Genomic DNA, 12,121 nt, shown 5'->3' with positions numbered 1-12,121 from the left:
TCTGTTTCTGATATATGCTGTTCCGTCTGGATGTAGAGTGTCAAAATGTGGATGGGTAGGAATCCGTTCGTTCAAATTGTTGTAAGACAAGTTGAGATACGCGAGAAAATCCAACGTTGCCAATGTCATTGGAATTTCACCTGATAATTGGTTGTAAGTGAGATCCAATGACTTGAGTGAAATCATCTCGCCAATAGTCTTTGGGATCAGCCCGGTCAGATTATTATGTGAGAGATGCACCCATTAGTTAGAGATATGGGACGTGAAATTATACGCCAAGATTCAACTAAGTATCCTGAAAAGAGTAGATTGTGGAATTACAAGGACTCATTAAATGTTCTGATAAAAAAAATAGGTTCAGATATGATTCCAAGGCCTGAGACTTAGGTTTTGTACAGCCAAAGATAAGCCACCAAGAATCTTCCATCATCCGGCAACAAAGGAGTACTTACAGGAATGTGCCTACATAATGAGGAAAATAAGGCTGTCACGCCAAAATGATCCATCTAGGCAACCTCAGCCTCGTAAGATCTCCTTTATGATTCTAATAAAAACTCTTCCTTAATAGAATCACGTGGTAAACCAATGAAGGTGGACTGCATCAACACTGATGCATTTTCTGGTATGCGCAAATAAAGGCTGCTGCAGCTTGATACTCAGCAGTTAAAGGAAATTACAAGGAGCTCCCTAGGTCGTTGAGGTGGTTGTGTTAGCACCTCTTTTCTCTGAGTTGGGCTTCAACATGGAAGTATTATACAGTGGGACTAAAACTCGTGTGATTAGATGTGTATTGGGAGAATTGTAAGTTGGAAATGATGAAGCACGTAAATTTTTGTTTGTGGTGTAGACAAGTAGTGTCTCTAATGTTTAAGTCTTTTCGTTGTGTATTGTAAGATGGAGAATGCTTCAATTCTTATGTCCCGCGAGAATCTCATCTCATGCCTTGTACCAATCTTTATCAGGCCGAGGATTCTTATAAAAATTCATATCTTACAATGTTTTGATCATGTGCTGCAAGACACATGCCAAGATCATGTCGACATCAAGCTTCATTAGCTCATGTTTCGTGCTTACACGTATCCCTAGGGGTTATCATGAATCTTTTTAACTGCCTTCGCATATTTTGTTGAGAAAAAATGTTCAATGCGATGTTACGTTCTTTATTCTACACTTTTAGAGCTTCAAAAGTCCCTACCCATCATTCGGGGACGAATGACCCCAAGGGGGAGATAATGTAACACCCCGTACTTTCGGGCTAAAATTTAGACCATCGTTCCTACGCGTATAGACCCAAAATAAATTATTACTCGTTAATATATGTGTGGTGATCACTCCTATATGTGGGAAAACCTTTGAATATGAATTGAGGTCACAAGAATCCCCTAACTCTATGACGAGTTGAAAACAATTCCATCGATTAAGTTTTAGTAGACACTTCAACTTGGGTCAAATTTCGTCGACCATAACTTCTCTTATATAATGAACTGGGTGTCCTGCTATATATCAAATGAAAGGTCTTTGAGTTTTCTTTCCAACGAAATTTATTTCGTCCAAATCCAATGTCGGAGTCAAATGTTATGCCTATTTTACTTCAGCATGTCAGCCTGTCAACCGAGGGACTGCTGCGATCTTTTTTGTTTCCTTAGGGGTATTTTCGTCCTTTCCCTCATCTCACCTCAGCCACAACACGAAATAAAATCAGTATTTGGGCAAAATACATCAAAAACTAATCAATTCCTCTCAAAAATCCAACCCTAGTCCTTTCCCCATAGATCAAGAACTCATCCCTAAGATCAAGAATTTCAAGAAAAGGATCAAGATCCGGGTTCCATCTTTCAAACTAAATAATCTAAGGTACGTGGGGTTTTTCTAAACTACATGGGGTTTTCAAATCGAGATGTAGGTCTCAATTCCATCAAAGTGAGCTTTCCCGTTTTCAAAGGTGAGAGTGATTCCGAAGCCTACCTTGCATGAGAGTTGTCTTGTGACAAGATCTTCCAACTTAATGATCTTACCGAAGAAAAGAAAAGTTGCTATGCTATAGCTCACTTCGAAGGGTATGCTAATACATGGTGGGAGTATGTTAAATGGTTTGGGAATGAGATGATTGGGGGACAACCTCCTCCTTGGTTTCGATTGAAGAACCTTATGCGGCAAAGGTACTTGCCCGAGACTTATAGGCATGAGCTCCTTGCCAAATTGTACAATTTGAGGCAAGGGATCAAGAGTGTCATGGCTTTCTACGATGAATTTCAACAATTTATGTTGAAACTTGACCACCGAGGCGAGCAAGTAAGTCATGACATTGTGCACTTCAAGGCTGCACTTCAAGGTTGGGTTAAACAAGGACATCTCCACTCGCATGATGCTTTACAAATTCGACACCATAGATGGCATCTTCCACGCGGCTTTAGAGGTTGGGAGGGAGCTCAAAGAGAACTCATTCATGGCTGCCCAACCTGAGGCCACCAAGGCTGTCCAAAAACATCCTCCAAGATATGAAGGTAAATTGAATTCTACTTCCAATCCCAAGGGGTTTCAATGCTTCAAGTGTCAAGGGTGGGGGCACAAGGCTAATGAGTGCCCAAACCGAAGGAATATAAACCTAAGGGAGAGTAGATTGTACTATCTTGGAGAAGAGGTGGGCATTGAATTGGTTAAGAATGATGGCAAACCGCAAGATGGAGAGCAAGAAGAAGCCGAAGTGCAAAATGAGGAGTATGGAGAAGATGTGTGGCCGCAAGAAGGAGATTGTGAAGTGCCTTTGTAAAAGAGGTGAGCCTGTGAATTTGTAGTTAAATTCCTCTCAAGATGGAGAGGATGATACAAGTTTGATCATGATGATGACACTTTTGAGTATTTTTGTAGACTAGTCACTAAAGGGCCCTTTTGTCATTTTATCTATTATTGTAATATAGTATAAATAGAACATTGTAGGGTTTATTTCTTTAGTTGCTTAATGATATTGAGAGAACACTCCTCTTAGAGGGCGAGAGTCCTAAAATCGTAACTAGGGCCATATACAAGTGTGGAATCACTTGTATGTTGCATTGCTTGATACATTGGTGCTTGGGTGGTGGACGCCTCTCTTGTGTCAATTGTAAGAGATAGGTGATTGTAGTGTGTAGTGTTAAGGGTCCAAGAGTGTCATATGTTCTTGGGTTCTTAAGATTATACCTCCATTGGTCTATCTTTCTATCTTTATTTTGTTGTAACCGTTAGTAGTGTTCTTGTTGTGTAACCTTGTAATCGTTCTATTGTTGAAATCTTATTGTGTTGTTCATCTTCTTCTTGTTGTTACATTAGTTTGGGTTGGCTGTTTTGGTGTCAAATACACCATTATATCTTGTATTCTTGTTGTTGGTAGAGAATCCGAGAGTGGTCACCAAAGGGGTCCTCGGTTCTTCAAACTTGTGGACTGTTTTGGTGTATGTTTCGTGTCTTCTTGGTCTCTCTTGTATCAAAGAGGAAGAAATGAAGTTATTACAAATAATGAGGCGGGATGCCCTTTAGGCTTCTCAATACCTTATATAAATGGTCCAGTACTATCCAAACGATGTGCTTCCTTCTTCATCAAGTTTTCAATCATCAAAGGTGACTATGGCTGCCATATTAATAGAAAAAGTTAAACAAACAAAAATGCAAAATAGTCATCAGAATTCTGGAGTTAAGCGTGTTTGAACTAGAATAGGATGGGTGGCCCCTTGGCCCTTGGGTATGTCGTCGTTGTTGTTGTTGTACATATTACGAAAAAACTAATGCATTCTGAATTTTCTTCCAAATAAATGATTTATTTTACAATTTATTTTTTAGCGTGACACATAATTAGGTTTTGTCATAAAAGCGGAATATAATTCTGTTACATCCATTGTGAGAGCCTAGCAGTTGTTCTTCCAAATGTTCTGAGATTGTTCTACAACGATTTTCTCGATTCATCAAATCAAATCAAAGTACACTCATTCAGATTTTTTGATTGATTATCTTGGTCATTGAGCATGGTGAACAATCGAACTTCAAAATAGAACCACCCGGAATAAACATGCCACCACAATTACGGTTTGCAAGACTTGGTTGATTCCAATTACATATTTTTGATTGCTTGAATGAGAAAATGGAAGTGTCATTTGAATGAGAATTGACATGCCGTCTTGCAAAAGTATTTGGAGTTTGGACCTATTAAAGAAATAATTTTGTCACCATTACTACGGTTGCAAGTTGGTCAAGTGTTCGAGGCCCACATAAGTTAGGGAACCAATTAACTGAAGAGCTAAATGACAACAACCAATAAAAATTAATGTTGTGATCTTTTTAATAATAAAAAATTATTAAAACATCTCTAAAACAAGTAAAAGTTAATTACCGTCAAGGTTTGTGGTGGGATGGATCATATAAGTCCTCTTTTAATTACAGGTCTCAAGTTCGCATACTGGATATGAAAACCCCTTTAATGGGCCTTGCATGGCATAAATTCGGATTAGTCTCGGCTTCAACCCCCACTGGACAAGTATTGTAGAACATCTATTTTTTGTATTGTGAACAAGTAAAGATGTATTGAGGGAGTAACTGTTTTTAGATATATCTGTATACTTTTCATCTGACAGTTGTAGAGAAAATGAAAGCAAGACTTGCTTGAATTGCAAATGTCTATGGAGTTTGGATAAACTAGAGGAATAATTTGGTCCCCATAATTACAGGTGCAGGGCCCACGTATCCTAAAAATGAAATATAGAAAACCAAGTAACTGAAGAGTCGAATGATAGGTGAATTTTCGCACTATATTATAATTCAATTTAAAAGTAAATCACTATATTATAATTCTTATTGAAAAGTAAATGATACAAGGAGTATGGCGTTTCAGATTATGCAATAGACATCATAGGCCGACAATGATGAAATAACAACAATTATGCCATTTTGAAAACTTGTGGAGAAAAATAAAATGTCGAGATAACAAGAGAATCCTCCATTTTAAACTAACTAGAAAACAATTAAAATAAAAGAGATAGAAAATGTCTAGAAAACACCGATACTTAAGAAAAGTTCACAAATAAAATGTTTGAAAGCTATTTTGTCTTAAAACATTTAAAATAAGATAATCCAAACATGCTCTACATGTTGTGTACTTATTTAGAATTTTAAAAAATGTAAAAACATCCCAAAAATTAAAAGTAAATAGTCCCGTCGAGATATTAAACTACGATAAAATAATTTGCTTACTGCGTTATCTTTGATCGAGAATGTAAATAGTTTTTCATATATATATGTGTGTGTGTATGTGTGTGTGTGTATATATATATATATCCTAAAAAATAAGTGACTAGAATCAATTATAGACTATTTTAGTGTACATAACTTTAGTAGAAGGCAACTTAAGGGAGTGTCTGGATTGATTAGAGCAATAACTTTTCCACCAAATGTACATTTATAAAAACTTGTGTATTTTTGGTCTTCTCCAATTTTATCAAATCTTTGAGGCCCACAGAACCTGAAAAATTTTCTAAAATAATGGCAGCCAATACAAATTAATGTTATATATTCTTTTAATAAAAAAAAAATTCTCAAAAACATACCCTCAAACAAGTAAAAATTGCAAATAAATTACAAACCATAATTAAAAGCTCCATTTATACTACCATCTCATTTTAAAATGAGCTAAATTAACTTCTACAAAAAGTAACTAGAATGTAAAAGTCTACAGATTCTGTCCTCGATAGAGATAAATGGATTATAAACATGTTATGATCAGTTATATAAACTATCGGGAAAAAGGTCCAAAAAATATATCTAAATTTTGACGAAATTTACTGTAACACGCTTTAACTTTATGGAGGTCCTATGATCCCCTAAATAATATTTTACCGTATTTCTGTAGATATATATGCTTAACTAGATCACTTTAGACCCTTATACGCGCAGTGTGTATTCATATACAGTGGTCTAGATAGCAAATATATGCCACAGAAATACGGTAAAAAATAACTAGAGGGTGATAGGGCCTCCGCAAAGTTAAGACGTGTTACAACGAATTAATTTTGATAAAGCTTAGGTATATTTCGGACCTTTCTCCCTAAACTATCTTAATCATGTAAAAATAATTCTGAAGAAAATAAAGGGGGAATTTATGAACCATATTTACAATTCTAATTGAAACGGGCAAGACTTGGTGAAATTAGAATTGATATGACCAGTGGTGGAACCATATCTTCGTTGAAAATATACATTAAGTAGCTAGGTAAAAATATATTTTTTAATGCATATATTACATATTGACACTTCTTGACATATGTCTCTACCGTTAATGTGAGGGACATATACGTATCATTTCATTAACGGTAGCGGCATATGTGTACCTAATGTGTGACGGATGATATATACGTACCATTTATCATAGTACGAGGATATATTTGTCCATTTAGTAGAATATCTGACGCTTGTCGATACCAATCGGATGTGGATAAGACAATCAATCAGTGATAATATCAATAGTCGAGTTTGTCATAACATCAATAAAGAGTACATAAATATGCCTTCACAAAACAACATAGCCAACATAGCAGTATGGCGTTACATATTAGCCAAGCAACTCACCAAATATCTCCAGAAGTAGACCCTCTTGACTCAATCAAGCATCATGGTCCAGTCGTGCTTGTAATGCATGAGTGTGGAAAACACGTCTTATGTGACATAATACACATCAAACGTAATGTAGGAAAAGAATTAGCCACATAGAACTTTTGTAGAAGGCAACTTGGAGAGTGTTTGGACTGATTAGAGGAATAACTTTGCCACCAAATGTACGTTTATAAAGAGTTGATGTATTTTTGGTCTTCTCCAATTTTGTCAAGTATTTGAGGCCCACATAACCAGAAAAATTCTCTAAAATGATAGTAGCCAATACAAATTAGAGCCCGTTGGGATAGGATTAAAAAAATAATTTTTTTAGCTTAAGTGATTAAAAACTTAAAATAAGTGCATATAAATTAAGTATATAAGTGTTTGGATAGAAGTGTTGACACTGAAAAAAAGTTGTTGATGTGTTTGGTAAACAAGTGATGTTAAACACTTTTTTATTGTCAAAATAACTTAAATGTCCTTAAAGTTGTTAACACCATAAATAACGTGAATTATTTATAATTTTTAATTCTAAAATAAAATTTTTGAGCAAACTTCCGATGTAATGATGAATTTGCTAAAAACAAAGGAGAAAGATAAGAGGAAATTGAAGGAAAGAGACGAACAGAAGCGAAAAAAAAGGAGAAAAATAATATATTTATGGGCTACAAGTTTATGGTATATATCATTGGAATTAGAGGAAAATATAAGGGACAAAAAGATAAATATTTTTGTCAAACCTTAAAGAATTTTAATCTAAGAAGTAAAAAGGTAGGGGTGCCCTGCTTCACACTTTCTACTTTTTTTAATTAGTTTTTCTTTGCACTTTTTAATTTTATCATACACTTAAAAATGCTAAAAAAGAGATTAAAAGTTGTTTTGATCAGAATTTAATCCTATCCAAGTCGGCTCTTAATGTTGTGTATTCTTTTATAAAAAATAAAGTTCATAAAAACATACTCTAAAACAAGTCAAAATTTCAAACAAATTATAAACTATAATTAAAAGTTCCTTTTATTACCATCCCATCCCATGTAAAAGTCTACGGGTTCTTTCCTAACCAGAGATCAAAGGATTATATTATAAACATATAAAATATGCAAATCATGTAAACATATTCTCGAACATATATTATAAGTTAATAAATAAAATTAACCTATTAGAGGAATATGGCATACCATGTTTGCACCACACAATTCAAATCTAGATAAAATAAAGCAAGACTTGGTTGACTTGCACAAGTCTATGGCTGATTGAAACGTGCAAGACTTGTTGAAATTAAAATTGATATGACCAATGGCGGAGTCACATATTCATCTAAAAAATACATTGTGTAGGTATGTAAAAATATTTTTTATGTATATATTACATAACGATACTCTTTGATTTTTTTATGAGTTTACTTCTTTATATTTTGAATTTTTTTGATAAAAATTTTAATTCTGCCACTAAATATAACAGAATGAATGAGGAAAAGTATTTTTTTTCAAAATCATGAAGACCAAAAGGGAGACTTCATTGCTATTTGAAGTCTCAAAATCACATGTTATGGAGCCTACCTACAAATTTATGCAATAATGGAGAAAGTCTTCACATTTTTTCTCTTAACACTCTTGTTGCTTCTGGCTAGTTCAGCCATGACTCAAACCAACGTTACCACTGATCAATTAGCTCTTTCGTCCTTAAAATCTCAAATCATTTCCGACCCCTCTAACTTCTTGGATGAAAACTGGTCTCCCGCTGTTTCTGTTTGTCATTGGGTTGGAGTCACTTGTGGTTCTCGTCACCAACGAGTGAAATCTTTGAATCTTTCTAACATGGCTCTTACTGGCAAGATTCCTCGTGAATTTGGAAACCTCTCATTTCTTGTTTCTCTTGACTTGGGAAGCAACAATTTCCATGGAAATTTGCCTCAAGAAATGGCACGCTTGCGTCGGCTTAAGTTTCTTGATTTAAGTTTCAACAGCTTCAGTGGGGAGGTTCCTTCTTGGTTTGGGATTTTACACCAACTTCAAGTTCTAAATCTTAGGAATAATAGTTTCACTAGTTCCATCCCTTCTTCATTTTCTAATATATCCACACTTGAGACTTTGAATCTGAATTTCAATTCTGTAGAGGGTTAAATCCCAAAAGTGATTGGAAGTCTCATAAACCTTAGAGAACTAAAGTTAAGGGGCAACAAGCTCATAGGTTCCATTCCTCTGTCACTCTCGAATGCCTAGAGGTTGGAGACTTTAGATATAACTCTTAATTCACTTCAAGGAAACATCCCAGAAGGGATCGGCAATCTTCACAATTTACAAGATAATCAACTTACGGGGTCTATACCATTCACAATTTTCAATATTTCTAGGATTAAAATCATTGCATTTACCTACAATAGCTTATCCGGAAATCTCCCCAATAGTTTATGCAATGGTCTCCAAATACTCCAAGAGCTTTATCTATCCGCAAACAAGCTTCATGGTCATATGCCTACAAGCTTATCAAATTGTTCCCAACTTCAACTATTGTCTTCATCAGAAAATGAGTTTGATGGACCAATACATAGTAAATTGGAAGATTGAGTAACTTGCAGATATTAGAACTCTCATATAACCATTTCACAGGTATGTTTTTATCTTCTGAATTGCTTCAGAATTTTATTTATTACACGGATAATTTCAGTTATTGAATTAATTGAGGTATCAAATATATTTATCATCTATACTTAATTTTTTTCTTTTTTCTTTTAATACTTTCGTATCACCAACAATATAAAATTCTAAAATCTTAGTGGATTCTACCATGGGAGATTGACAATTTAAACAAGGCTCAATTCTTATATCTTAGCAAAAATAGATAAAACCAACTATTTAAACTCATTAGTAATCCACTATATGTGTTTCCAGGTGAAATACCCAAAGAGAGAAGCAATCTAGTTGAGTTGAAGAAACTTGTTCTTGGGATTAATAGTTTTAGTGGTTCACTTGATATGGAGATCTTCAACATATCAGGGCTGAGAATAATTGATCTTTCAGTCAACAATCTATCAGGAAGCCTCCCACCAAACATGTGTTCTATCTTACCCCACATTGAAGTGCTTTATCTGCACAACTTAACCAATCTTGTTGGGACTATTCCTCATTCCATCTCCAATTGTTCAAAACTTAATAATCTAGAACTTTCAGAAAACAAACTCACTAGCTTGATTCCCAACTCACTTGGATATTTGACTCATCTACAGTTACTAAATTTACCGGGAAACAATTTCACCAGCGATTCAGCATTAAGCTTCCTGACTTCCTTAGCCAATTGTAGAAATTTAACAGTTCTTGATATATCTTTTAACCCTCTAAATGGCATGTTAACAGCCTCCATAGGGAACCTTTCTACATCTCTTAGAAAATTTATCGCCATCAGTTGTAAAATCCAAGGGCGAATTCAAAATGAAGTTGGGAACTTAAGCAGCTTATTATTCCTTGATCTTTCTGGAAACAATTTGGCAACTTGAGAAACCTTCAGCGCTTCGACTTGAGTAACAACGAATTAACAGGATTTGTTGGAGATCATATATGTAAACTGCAGCGTTTTGGGGAAATTTACTTGGGTCAAAATCAACTTTCAGGATCTCTTCCTAATTGTTTAGGGAATATTACTTCCCTTAGGGAGATACATCTGGGTTCCAACAAATTGAGTTCCAATATACTACCAAGCTTAGGGAACCTTCAAGATCTAGTGGTTCTTGACTTATCATCAAACAACATGGTAGGTTCTTTACCTCCAGAAATTGGAAATCTAAAGGCTGCGACACTGATAGATCTGTCAATGAATCAATTTTAAAAAAGAATTCCAAGAGAAATTGGAGGATTGCAGAGTTTGGCAAACCTTACTTTGAGACACAACAGGTTGCAAGGAGCTATACCGGACTCAATGAGCAACATGGTAGGTTTGGAATTCCTAGACCTTTCATATAACAATATATCTGGAATCATTCCTAAGTCTTTGGAGAAACTTCAAAACTTGAAGTATTTCAATGTTTCTGTCAACAAATTCTATGGTGAAATACCCTCGGGAGGTCCTTTCCAGAACCTCTCGAGTCAGTTTTTCATCCACAATGAAGCATTGTGTGGTTCTTCAAGATTTAGTGTCCCGCCATGCCCCACTTCTTCAAAGCATAGATCTAGTAGGAAAAAATTACTAGTTCTTTTTCTTTTGCTGGGAATTGCACTAGTAGTTGTTCCTAGAACCTTTATTTTTTTCTGGATAAGGTATAGAAAAGGTAAAAGAGCTCCTCAACAAGCTGATTCATTGTCTTCCATAACAAGAGAAAGAATTTCATACTATGAATTGATCCAAGCAACTGATGCGCTTAGTGAGAGTAATCTGATTGGTTCTGGAATTTTTGGCTCTGTTTACAAAGGTATTCTCAGAAGTGGAACTGCCATTGCAGTTAAAGTGTTCAACCTGCAACTGGATGCGGCATTCAAGAGTTTTGATACTGAATGTGAAGTTTTGTGCAGCCTTCGCCATAGGAATCTCGTTAAAGTCAATACTAGTTGTTCCAATCTTGATTTCAAAGCTTTAGTGCTTGAGTATATGCCTAATGGAAGTCTTGAGAAGTATCTGTATTCGTACAACTACTTCCTTGACACCAAGCAGAGACAAAGCATAATGATAGATGTGGCATGTGCTTTGGAATATCTTCACCATGGGTGCTCGTTGCCTGTGATTCACTGTGATGTGAAGCCTAGTAACGTCTTGCTGGATGAAGATATGGCTGCCCGCCTCAGCGACTTTGGCATCTCAAAACTGCTTGGTGAAGATCAGGGTGATTTGTACACTAAAATCTTAGAAACATTGGGGTATATTGCGCCAGGAACGTCTCTTAGTTTTGCTGATTATCCCTTTCTTTTTTTCCCACCTAGAAAGCATATTGCATATTTAAATGTATTGTTTGACTGTAGAGTATGGACTGGATGGACTAGTGTCAACAAAGTGTGATGTCTACAGTTATGGGGTCATGTTGCTGGAAACGCTTACTAGGAGAAAGCCTAATGAGTTTGAGGGCGATCTTAGCTTGAAGAAATGGGTGAGTAATTCACTCCCAGAGGCTGTAATGGACGTCATAGATATCAACTTGGTAACACCGACGGGTAATCACTTGCAGAAGGAGCTAGATGTTGTGGCTTCAATCATGAATCTTGCATTAGATTGTTGTGCTGAATCTCCGGCAAGAAGGACAAACATGAAAGATGTTGTCGGGATGCTACAGAAAATCAAGATTCAACTTCTTGCATGCTGAGCTTGTTCTCGGAATCTCTTGTTTCAAATCACTCTGTTTGTTGCAAATGTTTGCTAAATTGATTGATTCATGTGAAGATTGCTTCTATTTTTTTTTTAAGCACTTGCCTTTTGCATGATTCTGTTTTCAGAAATGCTAGTTGGTTGCAATAAATCTTTTACTATTTCCTCTTAACATTAATGTTACAAAATGATGGAACACAATCAACAACAAATATAAGAACAA

The 12,121-nt window shown here is 35.5% G+C and overlaps 1 protein-coding gene across 3 annotated transcripts; it reads left to right on the top strand.

Annotated features, from left to right (window-relative positions):
* Nucleotides 1–7,127: 7,127 nt before the first annotated feature.
* Nucleotides 7,128–12,070, top strand: LOC107868295 (probable LRR receptor-like serine/threonine-protein kinase At3g47570). 3 transcript variants are annotated; one of them, XM_016714952.2, is made up of 3 exons: nt 7,726–9,221; nt 9,504–11,456; nt 11,559–12,011. In XM_016714952.2, the coding sequence occupies exons 2-3, from the start codon at nt 10,525–10,527 to the stop codon at nt 11,593–11,595; spliced, it is 969 nt and encodes a 322-aa protein (XP_016570438.1). In that variant the 5' UTR covers nt 7,726–9,221; nt 9,504–10,524; the 3' UTR covers nt 11,596–12,011. The 3 variants fall into 3 exon arrangements, 2 of the variants coding, with proteins under 2 accessions (XP_016570438.1, XP_016570437.2); XR_007054408.1 differs by having other exon boundaries at nt 7,128–9,221; nt 11,015–12,070; XM_016714951.2 differs by having other exon boundaries at nt 7,742–9,221; nt 9,504–12,011.
* The last annotated feature ends 51 nt before the right edge of the window (nt 12,071–12,121 follow it).

Source organism: Capsicum annuum, chromosome 4 (genome assembly GCF_002878395.1).
Source record: "Capsicum annuum cultivar UCD-10X-F1 chromosome 4, UCD10Xv1.1, whole genome shotgun sequence".
Taxonomy (NCBI): domain Eukaryota; kingdom Viridiplantae; phylum Streptophyta; class Magnoliopsida; order Solanales; family Solanaceae; genus Capsicum; species Capsicum annuum.
This window is presented reverse-complemented; position numbering and strand designations above follow the sequence as displayed.

Excerpts from the sequence above, each read along its gene's own strand:
- LOC107868295 (XM_016714951.2), top strand. The coding sequence starts at position 10,525 with ATGAGCAACATGGTAGGTTTGGAATTCCTAGACCTTTCATATAACAAT.